A 20,494-nucleotide genomic window follows, 5' to 3' on the forward strand; every position below is an offset into this window, starting at 1 on the left:
AACAAAAGAATTGGATTGTCACAGGAGGAGATTCTTGATTCCAAGGAAATAAAATCAGGTTGCCATAGTAGTCAGCTTAATTATAAATAAAATAATTTTCTGCCTTTTCTCTGTATAGGTAAGGTCTGGTTGTAACACTCTGCCTGCAATGGGATGTGAGTTCTTGGCAGCACAGGGAAAACCACTGACACAATTACAGCACCTTAAAGTGCTTTTCTTGCTCTCAAGAACTTATTTCATGCACCAAACCAGTGTGAATGGCTCACAGGAACCTGCTTTTGTTGCCATTTCTGTGCACACTCCCAGTTAAAGCATTTCAGGGGAATGTTCTCAGCCAGCCCTACACACATTGCCATTGCACAAGTGATGACCCCACAGGATTTAGGATTTGTAGGTTGAATGGCTTCAGAAGGCAACTTAAAAGGGTTAAAATCTCAGGGAATGTCAGTCTCTTAAAGCTGTCTTACTTTTGAAGCTTAAAGAACATTGGGTTTTTTGATATTCAGTGTTCAGCTTTGGGTCCCTCACAAGACATTGAGGTGCTGGAACCTGTCCAGGGAAGGGCAGCAGAGGTGGGGAAGGGTCTGGAGCACAGGTGCTCTGTGAGGAGCAGCTGAGGGAGCTGGGGGTGTTTAGGAGAAGAAGAAACTCAGGGAGATCTTATCACTCTCTACAACCTCCCTAAAGGAGGGTGCAGCCAGGTGGGGTTGATCTCTCCTCCCAAGAAACAAGTGATAGGGCAGAGGACTTGGCCTCAAGTTTCACCAGGGGAGGTTTAGATTGAATATTCGGAAAATTCTTTTCTCCAAAAGGTTTCCCAAGCATCAGAACAGGCTGGCCAGGGAAGTGATGGAGCCACCACTCCTGGAGGTATTTAAAAGATGAGTAAACGTGGCACTGAGGGACATGGTTTAGTGGGCTTGGCAGTGCTGGGTTCATGGTTGGACTCAGTCATCTTATGTGGGATCTCAGCACATCGTTCCCGATGTCCAGAGATGCCAGGAGAACCCTTGGGGGTCTCGAAAACCCTGGAATGTTGCCAAGAGTGTTTGGTGGCTTGATTTTGATCCATCCACAGAAGTAACAAGAGTCTGAGGACAAGAGAATCACTTTAGAGTAAAAGGTGTAAAAGAGACACATTTAGAGGGTGAGATACAGACTTTAAGGTTTTTGGTACAGGGGGGTTATGGAGACAAGATGGAGGGATCAGGGCGTGTCTTGTCCTTCTTCTTTCTTCTTCTTGTCCTCCATCTCCTGTGATGATGTTGGCACTTAGAGATTGGTTTATGGTGAAGGTGCACTTGCTAACATGGGTGAAAAGCATTGGGAAATAAAGGTAAATATTGTATACGTAGGTTTTAGTATAAAAAGACATGACCGCCCCGTGGGTGGTCAGAGAGTGCCTGTGACTGCTTGCAGATCAGACCTCTGTTGGGCAGACAGAAAAATTTTGTAGATAAGAAATAATAAACAACCTGAAGACCGAAAGCTGAAGAGTCCAGACTCGTCCTTTGCATCGCGCCCACCAAAGAACCACTCTACCCGTGTCGGGGCAGAGACAGACAGCCGAACCCGACAATCTTAGAGGTGTTTTCCAACCTAGATGATTCCATGGGTCTCTGGTTCTGGGATCTTCCCACACACGCGACCTGGGAGCCTCCTGGCCCCACTGCTGGGATCTCTGCTGGGCACACACTTCCCCCCAGCTACTCACACCTGCTGCTGTTGGACCACGTTACATTGTGGGGAAAGGGAAGGAAAGTGAGATATCCACTGTCTCTGAGGTGAAGAATTCACCATTTCATCACTGCAGGGCCACTTTCACCATCCTGAGCAGTATTGTCAGGCTGAAGGAAAAATATGCAAACAGATATGGGAGCAACATGTGAGTGGCTGTCCTGGGTCTGCCCACCTTGCCCCAGTGTCCTGTCTCCAAGAGCAGTCACCAGATGGCAACTGAAAAAAAAAAAAGAGAAGCTGACAACTATAATATGAGTTTGATCTCATGTGCCATCCCATTTTTCTATCAATCAGCCACCTGATGGCTTTCTGAACCCTAGATCACTGTGCTAAGGACTAAAGCACCCTGCAGCATCCTCTGGTTAAAATTGTGGCATCCTGAGTGCTGCAGCATCCTGTGGCAGTGAATTGTGTGGTTCACTCATGTACATTGCATAGTAATGATAATCCTCTTTGTACAACACTGACTGGTTTCAATACCCAAATGTTGCATTTTAAGACAGAATATGTGGCCCTTTTTAGTGTGAGAGCCAAGCTGGTGTTTAATTCATTAAGAGAAAATAATATGCAAAACAGCAATATTTATCCATAGCATACAAAATGTAAATGCTTTGTGCTGTGATGTTTGGGTGTCATTAGAATAATTTTAAAGGCAAGTGATTTAATTGTGTTTGTGCTAATTATAATGTTTACAAATTAGGGAAAGATGCATTTAGTGGTCTGTTGGGAAAGAGCTTTGAAACCTCACATGTCTTTGAGTCTACAGGACTGTCATCTAGTCATAAACTCTTTCTAACACCAGTGTGATTTGCTTTTTAGATTACTCTTGCATGAAAAGCGAGTCTCAAGAGTCTTGAGCTCCATGGAATTCAAACCCAGGTTCACGTGTGTGTGTGTGTGTGTGTGTGTGTGTTTTGACAGAAATTTAACCAAGTTCTTTTCTTCTCCTTTCCAAGGTCCCCGTGTCCCGATGGTGACTGTTCACAACACAACAGATGCACAGAGTAAGAATGGGCTTGAGCTTTGCAACTCTTCAGAGAAAAGCAGCCAGGCAGGACATTGAGATGTAGCTGCTCTTTGCTAAACTTACACTCCTGGGGACCCCACACTCTGCCTAAATGCAAGTTTTCTGCAAGGCAGAGGGACTTGCAGAGCTGTTGTACTGCCATCACAACAGCTGCTGTTTGGGGTGAAAAGAATGGTTGGAGCATGTTTGTTATCCTCTGTCTCAAAAAAATGCATAATTCAAATCTCTCTTTTTTGTTAGTCTTGATTTTGTTTTGCATCTCATATATAAGAAATAAGATGAGATAAATGTAAGAAATATTTAGCCTAATCTGTGGTTTTAATAAAATCACTCTGATATGAATTACCAGAGATAATGCAGAGGAGGGAGCCCCACAAGTGGTGCCTCTGCCTGGTTCCCAGATCTGTCCATGGAGATTGTAGCACTCATTGTTTGGTAAAGCTTTGTCATGCTAATGATTTGCATCTACATCAGTGCAAAGCTGGAATCATTCCACAAACAGGTTTCTTCCCTCAAAACATTTGGCATTCTCTGTAGTCATTATCAGACTGGCAATGTAGAGTCCAAAAAGCCATGGAGCTTCTGGGGTTCCACCCTGGCAGAGTGTGGCACTGAGTCTCACATGAAATCAAGATTTATCTGTTCCCATCATTTGGATGGGAAAACATCATCTTCATTTTAACAAAGAATTTATCCCAGCCTTAACTGCAGTCAGGGACTTCAGGCCCTGATATGATCCAAGTATAAAGCAACACCTTTATTCTATTTCTAACTGTTTTACACACAGTCAATACCAGTTTATCAAGTAAAAGTTTTACTTATCTGGATTTACAGCAACTCACTGCTCTTGTCTCAAAAGAAAAAAAAAAAAAGAGAGTGAGCAAACCAAGAAATTTGGTTTCATATACTAAAGATTTACTGTGAAATGCTGACCTGCTTCATTTCCCACTGAAGGCAGGGAGTGTCACAGAAAAGGCTTTTGGCACAAGGTCAGGTCCTTCTTCGTCCCAGCAGAGCCTGAGTTTGGCAGTGCCCTCCCCAAGGGTAACCCCAGAGCAGCCCAGCTGATTTTCACAAGGCCCTTCAGCCAGGAGAGCTTCTTCACCCTGACCTGCAGCTCCAAAGTCACTTTCTTTCTCCTCCACTTTAAATAAAACACCTGAATTTTAGCATAGACATGGAGGTGTCTGAGTGGCTATACCAGCATGGGATAGTGCTCTCATGAGTGGTGTTACACCCTCCTGTACAGTTTTATAAAATACTTTTAGGTGAATAAAATGACAGACAATATAAAACAGAAACAGTAAATGGAGGGCTTTAAAAACTAAAACAAAACACACCAGGACTAGTTTAACTTTGACAGATGCATATGGGTAGCATCTATTACACAGAGAACTCAGTCTGCTCATGTGCAGAACACATCCTCTACTGAAATTCATGATTTTCTGCGTACAATTACCATTCCCCCTAGTTCTTTTCTTTTTCCCCCTTCATTCTTTTGCTTTTGAATAAAGGGCAACTGACAGTTGCATGTTACTGAATTTACTTATTTAATATGAGCCCATTACTCTATAAAAGGGAGTCTGCCTCTGTATTCTGCAATAATCTGATAATAGTGAGTTGCACTGAATATTAGAGAATGCTTACATTTAATTAAGCAATGACCATTTGTACTCCACAGACTCGAGCTCCCTGTGGTCCTAAAGCAAAAAGGAAAGTCCTTTAGGAGATATGCCAATCTTTTTATTTCCTCCACAGTCTTCCTGGCTTTCTGTGAAGGCAATTATATGAACAAATAAAAGGGCTTGACTAAATTCCCCTACGTGGCAAGCCCCTTTCTGCTGATAAAGCTACTTGTGTGTGCCATAATTAAATGAGAATCTTAATATTTAACTAAACGTAATAGGCTGTTGCTCTGCCACTTTTGTGGGAGCTGTGTCTTTGATAAAGGGCCAGGCTTTGCAGAAGCAGGGTGAATAGTCACTGAACCAATAACTACTGCTGAAAGATCTCTGAAATATATTAACTGGGAAGGGCAAGGTTTTGTCTGGCTGCCCAGCAGAGATGGGCAGTGAGAGCAGGATGATCAGGTACCAGAATTGTTATTTGAGGAGCTGGGGTTACATATAAATTCATCAGTGTGTCTCAAAAGGGAAGTTACAGTCAGTGACACACACAATGGGATGTGAAATCCCACACCCTCCTTGGGTTCATGTGGCAGAGATAATGCCCTGGATCCCCCTGGTTCACACCCAGACTGATGCCAGGGCATGAGCACTCCCTAGACCAGGATTCCCTCAGCCCAGCCCTTGAATCCCCCCTCCATGGGCTCGGGAGCTTTGCCCACACATGGAGACATTTCCCACCGTGTAAGACACCCAGCCTGAGGTGTCCCCTACAGAGGAGCCCTTTCCCTGCCAGCTGGGAAGGATTTATTCTTTCTGCTGCTGGAGCAAGCTGCTTTTTCTAGAAGAGGTTCAGCAGGTAGAGCACATGGCCAGGATGAGGGGATAGAAGTTAAATCTCAGGAAGGAAGAAGGAATCCTCTATTTGTGATCCAGACAGTCCTTGGGTCAGACACACAAGCAAAATGAATAATTTTGAAACACTCCAAAAGTCAAGACTGCTGCAAAACCTGATGTTACAGGTTTGTATGGGCTTTCTCCACTCTCCTGTCTCCATGGCTTTCCCTCCCATGGATTTTTTCTTGCACAGCAGCACAGCTTTGGCTGAAGCCCTCCATAGTCTCCTCCCCTTCCTAGTTATTATCTATAATTGGGACACAGCCTTGAGGACCTCTTCACTTGAGATCTATCTTGGCATGCTGGGGGGATGTCTGACTGGGACCCATGGTGGTGTCCCAGGTCACCTTCCCACCTCCTGCAAATCAGCTGAATGTCTCTGATTTCAGGACTATAGCTCTTTGCCAATGCAGAACTTGGAAGGGGTTTCAAAGATTTAAGTGAATTAGACTTCTGTGAGGACTAGAAGGAAATCCATTTGTAAGGAAACTTGTTTTGTATATATCAAGGTGACTATAAAATGTTAAAATGCATTTTCACAAACTGTGCCAAAAGTTTTTGTGATCTTGTCCTGTTCTTCTTTCAGAAATTTTTGAGCTGGAGGTAAATGAAAATGTGCAGCTGGCTGTAAATGACAGGCAAATGCCTAAGGTAGAATACATGGAAATCAAGATAGATGATTACAGTAAGTAGCACCTTTCTTCTCACTTATTTTTCTCTTTCACTGCTGTAGCTGTGAAATGATACAGCCATCCTGACTAGACTGGCAGGAGGAAAAATTACTTTGACTCTCAATAAACTCACACAGTTTGCAAAGCACTCTCCTGGAATGTGCTACATAAGGAGGTTATTACAGAGGCAGAATTTGATGAGAACTCAGCTGAAGAAAGGCAAAATGATAGGGTTGGATTTTGTTTTTTCCTCTTAAAACTTCCTCTGTGAAGAAAAGGCCACTCTAGGAAATGACATGGTGGGGTGCCCCATTGTTGGGAGCTTTTGCCCTGGGTGTGTGTGTGTCATTTGAAATGGGTTTGGAGTGGGATAATGTGTGTGCTTGCTGCCTACAGCCATGGCTGCCTCTCAGTGCACAATCTGAGCTGCAGTGAATGAAGATGACTCTTGCATGACTGCCCTTTGGAGTCACTCAGGATTCTTCGAAAAAGCCATGATTTGGGAGGGTTAAAAAAAAAAAAAACCAAAAAAAATCAAAGAAAAAAAAAAACCAAACAAACAAAAAAAAAAACTTTATGAGGAAAGACAAAGGAGATTTCACCTGGAGTAAAGAAAGCAAACACTTACAGCAGTTTGCACCTGCAGCTGGTGTGCTATTTCTACCACTTGGATAATCATTCCCCACATATATATATATATATATATATATATATATATATATATATCCCAAAGAGGGAGAGAAAAGCCTGGTGGCAATGGTGGCAAACAGCCAAAGGGTCAGCCTGTCTCTGTAGTTGTACCTGAAACAACCTAACAAAACCATCTCCCCTGGCTGTAAGCAGATACCTTATCCCCATATGGGGAAAATCCACATACTCAGAGAAGCACAAAGACTCCCCAAAATCCCAGCCTGCATGTATGGTGGCAACTCTAGAACAAAACCCCAAAGACTCTGGGTTCAAAGTGTGGCCCATAACGTTTCCCATGCCAGGAAGGAGTGCATTTCTCAGGCCAGAGGAGTGAAGTGAAAGCAGCAAGCTGTGCTGGGGGCAGGTTACTGGTTGCAGCCATTTCCAGAAGTTATAAAATGAGAAATAAAGGCTGAGAGATGGCTGCCATTTGAAAAGGGTAACAATGGCCCTAAAATGTTCTGTTTGCCACATGGGCATAAGGAACATAAACCAGTGCATAAAATAACAGGAACAGACGTGCACTTCCAAGTTTTATGGACAGGAAAGGATGGATAAAGAACCCATATTTCCCCCATGAGCCAGCTCATGTGAGACTGGAAGTTTATTCAGGATAACTCAGCTTGATACTAAATTTTTTAAATACCAGCCTCATTGCAATTCTTCTCATTTAACCAAAAATATACTTGTGTGTATATATATAATAAATACAACCTGGCCATTCTGCTGTGCCATCCCTGTGTTTCCAAAGCTTTGGGCTGAGCAGCCTGGGGAACACTGCACGTAGCATTTTGTAATATTTAAAGTCAATCCATGGCCTTTTTGGCTGTCCCTGGGCCATTGATCCAATTTGCAGCTATTAGCATTCAGATGGAATAACTAATTAGGCAGAGTGTCAGGCAACGATTGCAAAGCAAGCCACTTAAACCGTGCTGCTAATCTGTGTATTAATCTACTGCAAATGCTCCTAACACCGATTTAATTGCTGGGCTTTTGCTAATCTAGATTGTAGTTAACGTTTCAAAAATAAATGTGCCGCTGTTGATGCAGAGATGGTTTTTATGGAGGCAATTTTGGCTATTGATACAAAGCCACAGAAATGACATTCAGTTAAAAGAAGCTTTAGTGATCACAGCCCTCCTTTACATTGGTTCTGTACCAGTGTAACTTGGGCTTCAGCACCTTTGCCTCCCATTTATAACAAAATTTAACCCTTTGGAAGTTAGGATTCAAATACTTGTTTCTCCCTCTGTCCTCACACCATTATAGCAAAATAATTCTATTTCTCCCCCAGCCACCATACTTAATTGGGTTTTAAATTACCATTTTCATTGCCAATTTTCCTCCCTCTCTGCTGCCCTGAAATATTGATTTCTGTCTGCATCACTCATCCAGCTGCCAAAAAAGGAAAATCGTAGCTATTGACAGATGTTAATTGAACGCTGTAAAAGTGATGCATGACTGAGCAGCTTGCACTGTACCCCCCATTTACATTTCTTGTCACCTCAGCTATCACAATATGGGTCTTTTCTTTGGCAACATCTGTGTTTCTAAGGTGATATTCTCCACAGCCTCTGAAGAAATGCCATTTTTCTCCTACTTATCTGTGGCCAAAACACCAGAAAAATCTTTTGGAATCATGTCAGCATTGCCATATCGAAGATATCTTGTTAATTGTTCTTTTTTTTTGCTTAGGATTGCCAATGCAGATCTTAAAGCCAGCAACCTTTGCAGACACCGCTCACTACCCCTTGCTTTTGGTTGTGTAAGTTCTCTCTTGTCCTTTCTTTCTGCTCACATTATCAGGGCAGCTTGCAAACCTTGGCCATGATCAGAAACCTTTAAGATATGTTTTGTACAAGGAACGCCAGAGTCCAGCACACTGGTTCCTACCCCATCTCACTTCACAGCTGGGAGAGGCCAGATGTACATTCCTTCTTTCCCATGTTTGAGCCAAGGTTTTCAGCTCTCAGGAGGGCACCCTGTTGAAATCCTGCAGAGCAAATTTGGGATTTTGTGAGGGTGTTTCATGCACACTTCAATCACTTGTGGGGCATCAATGGGAGGAGGAGGAATGCAAGATGAATTTCGGCTTGCTGTCCCAGTGCTTAGGGCACCCACCTTGTGATTAACAGGAAATTTTAGAGTGGAATTCAGTCAACCTTGCTAGAGCTTAAATTTTAGGTGCCCTCATGCAGAAATCATCCCCTTTTAAGTGCTGGTGTTCGCTGAAGTGACAGTAAAGAGAGAGCTGGAAACCTTTGAATATCTCCACAAAGTTAGCATTTCTATTAAATAGGTAGGTTTTCCTCCTGGCAGGCAGAGCAGATGGGTATTTCTTTATGCAACATTTAGAAACAATAATACACATTACTGACTGGGGTTTTTTTGGCAATTTGGAAAGAAACTGTGGGAGGGAATTCACTGACCTTGGAAGAACCCGTTTGGCCCTGGCTGCATCCCAGTGCATCATTTGCTGCCTGCCAGGGAACACCCCATGAGAGAAAAGCCTCATGCAGGAGGGATGAATGCCTGGTGAATGCCTGTGCCACCCTGCACAACTCTCCATGGAGGACAAAGCCACTGCAGGGAGCGTGTCATTACATCATGGAATTACTGCAGAGAAAACCTGCTTCATTTCCAAAGTGCTGGAGGAAGATTGGCTCTCATCAAGCACCCAGCACTTGATCGGGTTGCCCCTGGAGCTGGGTGGGCCAGGGTCTCACTTGGATAAATACAAATTACTGGAGACACATGTGCATTGAAGTCCTGCAGGGAACTGCCTGATGTCTCTGAGAACTCCAAAAATGACCAAAAAAAAGGATAAAAATTCCAGTGGCTCTACAGTAATCTCAGCCTAAAATTATTGCTTAAAGTCATCATCATCATCATCATCCCTTGTTTTTCTGAGCTGCCTGGCTGAAGTAGGGTCTGTATTTCTCAAGACAGTTCCCCTGTACAGGATCAGATCCTAAGCAGAAAGATGAAGAGGATGCCTTGCCCACTCCTTTCCCCTTCTCAATTTTGAGCCAAATTGGGCATTATTAAGCTGGTTTTTTATAACTCCAGAAGAGTCCTTTCCCTCTGTAGTTGTGTGAGGCAGTGATGACAGAACCACTTCAGCCGAAATTAAAAAAGAGCTTTGGGGAATGTAGAAAACAAATATACATTAGAGCAGGCATAAAAAAGGGAAAACTCAACTGATACCCGGTTACTCACAGGGGGAATCCTGACCAGCTAGAGATGTGCTTGCAGGTGTGGTTCAAACCTTAGGGTTTGAACCTTAGGGTTTTAACCTCACAGCTTAGGGGCTGCTGTGCACAGAGGGAGGCAGAAACCAACCCGCAGCTTCCACCCAGCCTCAAAACCCACCCCACACAATCATCCTCCTGTACACCATTGTGAGAGACAACTGCTCACTTTGAAAATTTAAAAAGGTTTATTAAACCTTAACAAAAATACAACAAAGGACTACATAAGGAAAAATCTGCAGTGCTGGGAACTGCCCTCTTGGATACCACACGGCCAGTTCATCTTCAAGATGGATGCTCAGGCTTTTATACCCCTGGGGGTTGCATCAGCCAGCCCTGGCCCTTCCCAAGGTCTGTCAGACAGCTCTTCTTTGCCATTTATCAGTGGAAACTGCTTTCTTGTCACTGGATTGGAGGTCAGGTGTTGCCATGCCTCACCCTCTAAGCTCCAAGCTTTTCCATTCCCCACTGCCCCAGGTAAGGGACACATGTGCAGCCTTCTTTGTACCTGTCCTGGACAGCCCAGGCTGTCTGATGGCAACAATACAGGGGGAAAAGGGAACTACAGGGAGAACAGAGGACATCTAAACTACAATAACATAACTATGTTATAAATGGTGTTCAATTTGTGTTAAATTAGGGCTGAGGTGAGAATTGTTGTTTTGGGGTGGGTTGATGAATATTTGTTGTGGGTCCTGGGGAGGGGAGATCCAGGGTTTGGTGGGGGTGATGGTCGAAGGGGGTGGGAGGTGATTGAACAGGGGACTTGACCAATTATTTGATGCCCCAAGAAAATGATTGGTCCAGAAGGAATATTAATATTGAAGGAATATCCAATGAGAACGCCAGAAAACAACCAATCAATGCATAGATCCAAAACCCACCAATCCTGGACCTGAGAGGGGTTACAAAAATGAGGGTTTTGGTTGAGTTTGGGGTTTTTCTCCTTCTGAGGAATTTACATTTTGGGGGAGAGCCCAACGTGTTTGGGACACGTTGTTATTTTTGGCTTGTTGCGTGGGAGTTCGAGCTTATCTCAAACTCTCCGTGCCCTGTAGTTGGTTCTAATAAACAAGAGCCTTTTTCTTCTTGAAGTCTGGCCTCGTTTGATTTTATAACAACTACACATCACTGAAGCTTTTCTTAATATTCACAAAATAGTTATCTTCTAACTGCAAGAGCCAATCATCTCATTATCCATCTATAACACCATCCTTGAGGAGACTGGTGTCCCTTTCCAGAAACCTGTGTCACCTCACCCTGCCCCATGGGGCTCTGGGTGCCCACCCACAGCAATCCCCCAGCCCTGGGGAGGATGTTGGGTGCTGTTACCTTTCCTTGATGCCCGTTTCTGTTCCAGGGATGGCACACCTGGCAGCCAGATCGTCACGGAGAGGTTTGAGGTGACGTGGGAGAGCGTCATGGTCAGCTCCCACAGCGCCATCGTGCTCAAGTTCGACGGGCGCGGCAGCGGCTTCCAGGGCGCCAAGCTGCTGCACGAGGTCAGGAGGAGGCTGGGCCTTCTGGAAGAGAAGGATCAGCTGGAAGCTGTCAGGTGAATGGCACTGTTATTGAAGGAATTCATTGGGATAATTGTTACCATTATGTTTTCTGGAAAAATCTCCTTGCCCAGGATTCTTCTCCTGGAAAGCCTCAGAGAAAAAGGAAAACAATATTATCTCATTTGTTCCTCCTGTATTTTGCTGCTTTGGAATGTGGTTTAGACATTGTTTACCAACAATGTTTCTTTGGTTTCATGTGAATTGTTTTTACTTAATAACCAATCACCACCCAGCTGTGTTGGGGCTCTGGAGAGAGACACAAGTTTTTCATTATTATCTTTTAGCCTTCTCTCTTTATCCTTTCTCTATTCTTTAGCATAGTTTTAGTATAGCATTCTTTAATATAATATAGTAACATAAAATAATAAATTGGCCTTCTAAGAACATGGAGTCAGAGTCTCAATTCCTCCTCCATCCGGGGAACCCCAAAAATACCACAGATGATTAATCCAAGACTCATTAGTCCTGGCTGCTTTAATGGTTTGTAGGGTAGAGCAGAGAGATGATGTTGTACAATCACAAGTGCATGTGAGAGGGAGCTCATGTCAACCAGAGCAGAGGGAGAAAAACAAGCCTTAAAGAGAGCTAAATTAGAGCACACTTATCTGTATCACATGTTCAAAGCCTATTTATTTTTATCTCTGTAGAGTCATACAGCTACAAACAAGGAAGCTTGCATATCTGTTCCTACATTAATCTTTTGCTTGCCTGGTATTTGGAAAAAATCCGTCTTTAAATCCTTAAACTTTTTAAGCAGAATAACCAGGGCAAAACCCTAAATGTCAAGTCCTGTCACATTGTTAGATTTATTCTGCACATAATCACGTTAAAACCACTATCAGAGTATTGCAATAGCTGTGCAATAGCTTATTATGGCTTCCAGAGGTAGTGCAGGTTATTTGTTGCCATTGCTTGGTCAAATCCAACACAAGAGGTTGCAAGATTAAATCAGAGAGATCCATGTGAAAGCAGCTTGGTGTGATTTAGATTGTCTGTGTCAAGGGGAAAGGGCTTTAAACTGAAAAGGGGCAGGTTTAGATTAGATTTTGGGAAGAAATTCTTAAGTGAGAGGGTGTGAGAACTGGCACAGCCTGCCCAGAAAATCTGTGGGTGCCCCATCCCTGGAAGTGCCCAAGGCCAGGTTGGATGGGGCTTGGAGTAACCTGGGATAGTGGAAGGTGTCCTTGCCCATGGCAGAGAAGTTAGAACTGGATGAGCTTTAAGGTCCCTGTCAACTCAAACCATTCTATGATTTTTTTTTCTGGGGCCTGTTTAATTTAAAGCTGATTAAAATCACACTGGTTTTGCTCTTAAAGAGAAAAATATTTTTAACCCATTGCTTTTCCTCTCTCATGTTCTAGGACAATGCTGCAGGAGCATTTCATTGATAAAACGAGAGTCGGTGTGTTTGGGAAGGTAATGCTGTGATATTGCTCCTCTGTGCTGTCCCAGCTGCCTGATATGGCTAAACAGCTGAGTTAAACCCTGACTTACTGAATATATCAGTGGTGACTTTTTATTATTATTTATTTTTGGGATAGACTGCACCTTGCCCAGTGCTGGAGGCTTTCATTTCACCAATGTACTCTTTCAAGTTGGAGGCTTTCATTTCACCAATGTACTCATCAATGACTTCTTTTAAATTAACTTCCAAGTGCAAAACATGACTATTGTTCAGAAAACATCATCAGGCTGATTTGCCATGTGTGCCTGGCTGGGAAACAGCCACTGTAAAGTACAAACAGTTTGAGATGAGAGTGGGACTGCGAGTGGAAATTGTTTACTTGGGAGACAAGAGCTTGGAGTGGGTGAGGAGAGCTGCATGTAGAGCAGCATCTCTGCAGGGAATTGTCAACAGGCTGGCAGCAGACACTGAAATTGTGATGCTCATTTTAAGTAGAGAAAGTCTGTAAGAAAAAGTAAACATTTTGGAGAGGTAACAGATCTGGTTAGAGCTACAGCTATAAAGTGAGATGAAAAAGGCCAGCTCTTGGGCACACAACCCTCCTGCCTCCAGGAGAGTGCCAGCCACGTGAGCAGGGAGATGTCCCTTGGTTTGTGTTTCTCCAGGGCAAGATGTTAAAGGCTCTGTAATGGCCAAGCATTTGGTGCAAGGTCTCAGCTGCCCTGTTTCTGTACCCAAAAGCAGCAGTGCCTCCCAGCAGGATCAGTGACACCCTTGTCCTGCTTCTGTTCCAGGATTATGGTGGTTACCTCAGCACTTACATGCTTCCAGCTGGTGAAGACAACCAGGTGTTCACCTGTGGAGCTGCTCTTTCCCCAGTGACAGACTTCAGACTCTATGGTAAATCCCATTCCTCAGCCCACAGATCCCCCTTCTGACCACAAGGGATGTTTCTTCCCTATCCTTTCCCAATTGCCATTTTTCTTTCCCAAGATCATGCTTATTTTTTATTCTGTGTCTTTTTAGGAGTAGCCATACACCTTTTTTTCCCCACTAAAGCAATTTAACTGCTCCAGTGGGACCAGCCATGTAGTTAGAGCAATCAAATCACTTTCTTAGTCCTTTTAAATAAAGGAGAATTGTCTTTAAGCCCCTCCAGCCTTTGCCACCAACCACCCCCAGTGCCTTGAACATGCTTCCTTCCTGCCTGGAGCACCCATCCATGCAAGCTGAGGTCCAGTCTGCCGGGCCCATCCTGCCTCTGACCACAGCACTACCCTGCACATGGGGGTCCTTTTGCTCAGGGATAGCAGTTCCCTTTGCACTTAGTGCCAGTGACAATCAGGGGGCTGCCAGGGAACTCAGTGGTGCTCAGCCAGACTTCAGGAGCTGTGCAGTTATCCCTGAGACCAAAGGGAGCTTGCTCCATGTGAAAGGAGAAAGGGACACAACCTGATAGAGCTCTTCTATATCAGTTGCATTAACAAAGGAAAAAAGAAAAAAAGGTTTTTCTGTTTTATTTAGAGACCAGAAGTCTGTGGTGATGATAACAGACTGTGGTATCACACATATCCTTAGTGCATTTTCAAAAACTTTCAGAAATGCATTCTCTGTAATTAAGGCCATGTTAGAAAATAAGGGTTTTTTTAGCATTTGCCATATTTGACTCAAAAGCACCGGTGTATTCCTGACTGAAAGTGATATTTTCATTTTTTCTCTTCAAGCTTCAGCCTTTTCTGAAAGATACCTGGGCTTGCACGGGGTTGATAACAGAGCATATGAGGTAACTGCATGCACACTGCATTTCCCTGATAAAATGTGAACTGGGTCTGAACTCTTCCTCCATGTGTTCTCCTTTGGGGAGGCAGCAAGGTTATGCAAGAGGGACTCACTAGTGAAGCTCTGAAGGTGTCCTTCAGCCTGCTTACTGCTTTTCTTGTCCTAATAGTAATCATGGATGAAGTTTTTATTGATTAGCCCTTGTGTCTGCCTCTCTAAATTGGGTAAATACAGTTTTAAAGATTGAAGGAGCTGAGTGACTCAAATGTGCCCAAGAGGACACAGTGTCACGACCTCCTGGAAAGCTCTTGCCAATGATCTTGCCACTTTGATTCTCTCTGAAATAAACAAATTACAGTGAAACTCATCTTGACTTTCTCAAACTTTGTGATATTTCAAGATAGGCAGAACCCTGTGCCAGAACTGAGCAGGACATGGGAAAGGAAGCACAGCACCAGTTAATACAGATATTGTTTAATACACGTGATGGGATCAGTTGGATCTTGTGCTGAAATTACTTGGAGGCAAAACCTGATAAAGAATAGTCACACAAACAAAATTAATTATAGAGAAAATCTATTCAGCTTCCAAGCCTTGTCTCCAGCCAGAAGACATGAAGGTAGCAAAGGTCTGGCACTGTTCTCACAGAGAAAGCAGATTCCATCCTGTGCCCTCACAAGGGAAGATTTATCCTGGCTACCTCAACTCTGAGTTCATTGTCTCTCAAATTTTGCACTCATGTTCTCTATATTAGTGCAAATGTTTTTTGTTCTTTTAGAAATTGTTTGTATTTATATTCCCTTTTGCATCTGAAAGACAAAGCTGAGAGCAAAGGTGTTCTCAACAGTGGACACTTGAATTTCATATCCGATCATCTCCCAGGCTGCCAGAACTCATTGAGGTTGGCTTCCAAAGACACCAAAGTCCCTCCAGACCCATGAAGTGTTCTTAGGCATAGGCACCCAGGCACACTTTTCATCAGAGTTTTTTATTCACTTTGATATTTTCCATGTATTCTACAGTTCAGGCTTTTATTGAACATTATCAGAACAGAGGAGGGTCTCTGACATGTTCCTGCTGCTGACACTGCCCTGCCAGCACAGGGGGGGTGGTTTATTTTACCTCTAGATTTTTATAAGTAGCCAGGAGAATATACTGTGCTGGTGTCTGCTTGTTTTCCTGGTGATAAAGTATTAAATGGAAATAAGCACTCCTATTGCTTCCATATAAATTGTTAATTCCTTACAAGTTTTTTAATCTTATTGCAACCTTTACCTTCACAGATCAGCAAATTATCACACAGAGTCTCATTACTAAAGGACCAGACATTTTTGATCATTCATCCTACTGCTGATGGTAAGTTAGCCCATCATTTGAGTTCATTATATGTTTGTGATAGCTTTGATTTTTGTTAATTAAATTTGTCTCTTTAATGCTTGCAATCTGTTTTTACAGAAAAAATCCATTTTCAGCATACTACAGACCTTATCACACACCTAATTAGGGCAAAGGCTAATTACAGCTTGCAGGTACAGTATATGTTTCTTTTTTTTCTCTTTGAACAGTTATTTCCCTTTTTGAACTCAAGCTGCTGTTATGAAGCAAGGTTTGAAAAACCACTTGCAAACTCAGCCTGGCAGTAGAAGTAGCACCAGCATATCACATGTTTCTATTAGTCCCATGCTTATGTGACATCAGTGTTTTGGTCTGGACAGTTGTGGAACAATTCTTGAATTACAGTAAATTAGCTTGTGAGAGACATATCCCTAAGGAATTTCTGCATGTTGATTTTCTTTGGGAATAACAGAACAAATCCAGGATGAATTTTGGGGAAACAGGGTTTTAAATTAATCCAACCAGAAAAGTCACAAAGATATATGTCATGTAAACCTGACATCCCACTGGGAATGGCACAGCTCCACTTTCCACCAAATTATATTTCTATTTTGCTGAATGATCCTTGTCTAAGCCATTAAATCTTTCAAAATGAACCCGCCCTAGCATCCCTGCCTAGACAACCCATCATGATCCTCTTGCATTTCTTCAAGTTACCTGCTCCATTTTATTGAAAAGTTGAGTTTAAACAATTTAATTTCTGGCTTCACAATTTTTTTTTCTATTTATTTACTTCTCCACCAATATTTATTAATTTTTAAACTTAATGACATTTTTGCTTTAAAGCCCTCATTTTAGTCAGTATAACCTAATGCCATTTCTCTCCAAAACTGCACGGTTTTGGGTTTCACAAGGGAAGTGTGGGCTGGTACTTCTTAGACGGAACCTGTTCAGAACAGAATTAAATGGAAAGCCCTCCACCCCAGAAAGGTTCCTTGTGAAGGAAGATGCAGGTCTGCACTCAGAGCACTGTGGTGCCCAAATTAGTTGAGTTTAAACAATTTAATTTCTGGCTTCACAATTTTTTTTTCTATTTAATTACTTCTCCAGCAACATTTATTGATTTTTATACTTAATGACATTTTTGCTTTAGAGCCCTCATTTTTGTCAGTGTTACTGAATGCCATTTCTCTCCAAAACTGCAAGTTTTTTGGTTTTCACCAGGAAAGTGTGGGCTGGTTCTTCTTAGACTGAACCTGTTCAGAACAGAATTAAACAGAAAATCCTCCACCCCAGAAAGGTTCCTTGTGAAGGAAGATGCAGGTCTGCACTCAGAGCACTGTGGTACCCAAATTACCCTGGGCTCAGGAGCATCCATGGGAAGCCCTGGGATGCTGAGGAGATGCAGGGGGTTTGCAGCTCAAGCTGCAGGTGTGGGTGGTCACTCCTGAGCCTTTCAGCTCTAAAAGGTGTGTATTTACCTGTTTCTTTGCAGATTTACCCTGATCAAAGCCATTACTTCAGCAATGCAGCATTTGAGCAGCACTTGTACCAGTCCATTGTCAACTTCTTTGTGGAGTGTTTCCAGGTTCCAGACAAACTCCCACTGGCCCCACTGAAAGAGGAGGAGGAGGATGATTAACCCTACTTGTCCGTGCTAAGCACAAGGCAGATCTCTCTGACAATATGCAACTGGATCATTTTCCTGAAGAAAGAGATGTTGTTAGCATGTATTTAAAAAAAAAACAAAACAAAAAAAAAACCAAACTGAAAGCAGCTCCTCTGCTTTACTTGACAGCAACTCCTTCCTAAATGGAAGAACATTAAGCATGGTGAACTCAGCAGAAACTGCTGTCTGAAGTAAATCCATCACAACCAACATCTTCTTTTTCTTTGGTTGGGGTTTTTTTTTTCTCTTTTTCTTCCTTTTTTTTTTTTTTTTGTTTGCCACAAAATGACTTCTAGAATGAAAATGGTAAGATGTTGAACTTGAAGGAACACCCCAAGAAACCACTTTGAGGACTGGAAGATTTGATGTCTCTTTGCAGTCAAGCAGTAGCAGTGAAATCCATCATCCACATCAAGGTTGCTATAGTTAGCATCACACTGTGTCAGAACAAAAAAATCTAATCTAATACATGGAGAAGATTATAGCACAATTATTTTGAAGGATACAGATTCATGCCTGCTCTTTTCCATCTCCAGGAGGTTTGTCATTGCTACAGGATACACAAACCCAGTTGTGCAAAATATTACTACAGCTACACTGATCTTTACCTCCCTGTAATTATTTGTTAATTTTGTATGGCGTTTACTTCTGTTGTTCATTGGGTCTCATGCTTACCTTATTAGCTTCTCAGCTTGTTCTGGATGGGGAAAAAACATAAAATTAATTAACCAACTCACTTTAGACCTCAGGGGTCTAATGAGGCAATGGGACTTGAGCTACCCAGATATTACAAGATCTATTGGAATAAAGCAAAGAAAAACTCACTCTTGAATTCCCAAAATAGCTCTTGCCAGCAAGATTGAGTATTTTCTTTGGCAGCCTTGAAAAATATGCACATAAATAAGCTAAATCAGCTTACATTGAGATATTTTTTATTGCAATGTAGAAAAATATGCGACAGTCATGATTATTCTTTCTCTTTCTTTAGAGTTGGAACAAATGGTTGGTAACCTGCTAGGGAACAGCTAGGTGAGGCTGTGGTACAGGAATTTGTACCAGAGACCTCACACATCATCTTATAAAGCCATTTAAACAGAGACAAAGTGCAGAGATTTACTGCACATGCTGTCTGTGGCTTAGTTTTATTCCAGGTCAATGATTAGCATATTCCAAACACATTTAATTGTCTCTTCTGTTCACACTAGTCTTGACAACCATAAAAGAAAAAAAAAAAGGATTTTTTTTTGCTTTAAAAGGTCTTAACTGTTCATTTGAGCAGTGGAAAGCAAGTTTTAAAACTCCTTGTGAAAACATTCAGCTTTCAGAAAGGAATCCAACCTCCATCCACTTCCACGTGCTGCATCATAAGAATTTTGACAGTGTCGCTCCTTGTAAAATATTCTGACCAAATGTACAGCCAGTATTAATACTGTATATTTCATTTTGTTGTATATAAAGGAATGTAAGTCAGCTCTTTGTCAGATCCCCAATCCAATATTAGTCTTGTGTTCGACATGCATGCGGGAACACTTCTTTGCTGGTCAGGACTCCTTAGAAGCACTAGCTTGGAAATATAACAATTAATGTCATTTCTTTTCTTGTTTTAACAGCTTGAATGTCAATGCCAGTTCCTACTTTTTACATAGTACTGTGGGTAAACTCACATCCTGACAGCAATGATGATGTTTCCATTGTGTTCTTTAGTGTGTCTTTTTTCTTACCTTTATTTTAAGCTTTGAATGTTGGTTGTACTTTGACCATCATGAAAAAATATATTGATAAACCACAGGAATTACCTAGTTTGGTTGGGATTATCTCCTTTAATTTACAGTGCATCGACATTGTGTGAACAAGAACTACAGTGTAAATCTGCTTTATCTGGCAAAAAGCCAAATAGACCATGAGAATGCTGCGTGTCCAGATTTTGCTACGCTGAACAGGCTCGAGAGCCTGAAATGAACTTGAACTGAGAAACATAAAAATCTGCTCTGTCCACAATCTTTTTGTAGAAAGAACTTTAGGATGTGGCATGGTAGTGTTTGTTCATTCATGGAATAAAACATTATTTTACCACCCTGGTTGCTACTGCTGTTATTTTGTGTTAAATTACTAAATAAGCATTAAGTTTCTGGAAGTGCTGTTTCCGGTTGAATTGAGCCCAAACTGACACGTGCTGATTTGCTGCACATCATCAGTGCCAGGGTGTTGTCCCATCAACTGACACCCACTAGACCAAACCAGATTTAGAAGAAGAGAAATTTAATATTTCAAAGCAAAACCAAGAAATGATTGAGGACACTTACTCCAGTCTTTTTTTCCAGCAGATCAGGAAACAAGAAAATGGAGCACTGGGACAGGGAAGGACAGATTGCAACAGTACAAAATAGTTTTGTTGTTATTTTGTTTAATTATCTAAATGCAACTATTATATTTTATTGTCCAAACAAATCAAGCTTGTACTCTCAGCTCCCTGGCATATCTGGATGCCGTAATGTTCAACTGTGGCATCCCAAAGAGGAAGAGAACTAATGAGCAGTGCCCTAATTCAGGAGGGAACCACAGAGGGAAAAATGAAGCATTGCTGGTAGCTAATTAACAAAGCCAGGCAGCCAGCCATGTTTGTAATTGTCTGTGGGTTCAGGCATAGAGCTCATAAACCCATCCAAGCTCTGCTCACAAGCTCAAGCCAAATAAACACTGCTTCTTTGAAGGGTGGGAAGGAAAAAAAAATGAGTGAATGAGAAAGGGAATGTGGGATGTTCCCATGGGAAGAACAGTGGAGTCTGCTGTTTGCAATGGGGACAAATGACAATTTGTGGGGGAGACCAAAGGTGCAAGGCCAG

The 20,494-nt window shown here is 42.3% G+C and overlaps 1 protein-coding gene across 4 annotated transcripts in view; it reads left to right on the plus strand.

Annotated features, from left to right (window-relative positions):
• The window catches only part of DPP6 (dipeptidyl peptidase like 6), a 570,302-nt gene extending 550,578 nt beyond the window's left edge, over positions 1–19,724 (plus strand). For all 4 annotated transcript variants that reach the window (XM_077190535.1, XM_054634812.2, XM_054634797.2 and 1 more), the window contains exons 17-26: positions 2,697–2,744; positions 5,876–5,974; positions 8,346–8,415; positions 11,262–11,456; positions 12,825–12,879; positions 13,663–13,768; positions 14,593–14,651; positions 15,931–16,003; positions 16,103–16,176; positions 17,478–19,724. In XM_077190535.1, coding sequence (XP_077046650.1) covers positions 2,697–2,744; positions 5,876–5,974; positions 8,346–8,415; positions 11,262–11,456; positions 12,825–12,879; positions 13,663–13,768; positions 14,593–14,651; positions 15,931–16,003; positions 16,103–16,176; positions 17,478–17,624 — 926 coding nt within the window. In that variant the 3' untranslated portion in view covers positions 17,625–19,724. The remainder of the gene's footprint in view (positions 1–2,696; positions 2,745–5,875; positions 5,975–8,345; positions 8,416–11,261; positions 11,457–12,824; positions 12,880–13,662; positions 13,769–14,592; positions 14,652–15,930; positions 16,004–16,102; positions 16,177–17,477) is intronic.
• The last annotated feature ends 770 nt before the right edge of the window (positions 19,725–20,494 follow it).

The sequence above is a fragment of the Agelaius phoeniceus genome, chromosome 1, assembly GCF_051311805.1.
Source record: "Agelaius phoeniceus isolate bAgePho1 chromosome 1, bAgePho1.hap1, whole genome shotgun sequence".
In the NCBI taxonomy this organism is placed as follows: domain Eukaryota; kingdom Metazoa; phylum Chordata; class Aves; order Passeriformes; family Icteridae; genus Agelaius; species Agelaius phoeniceus.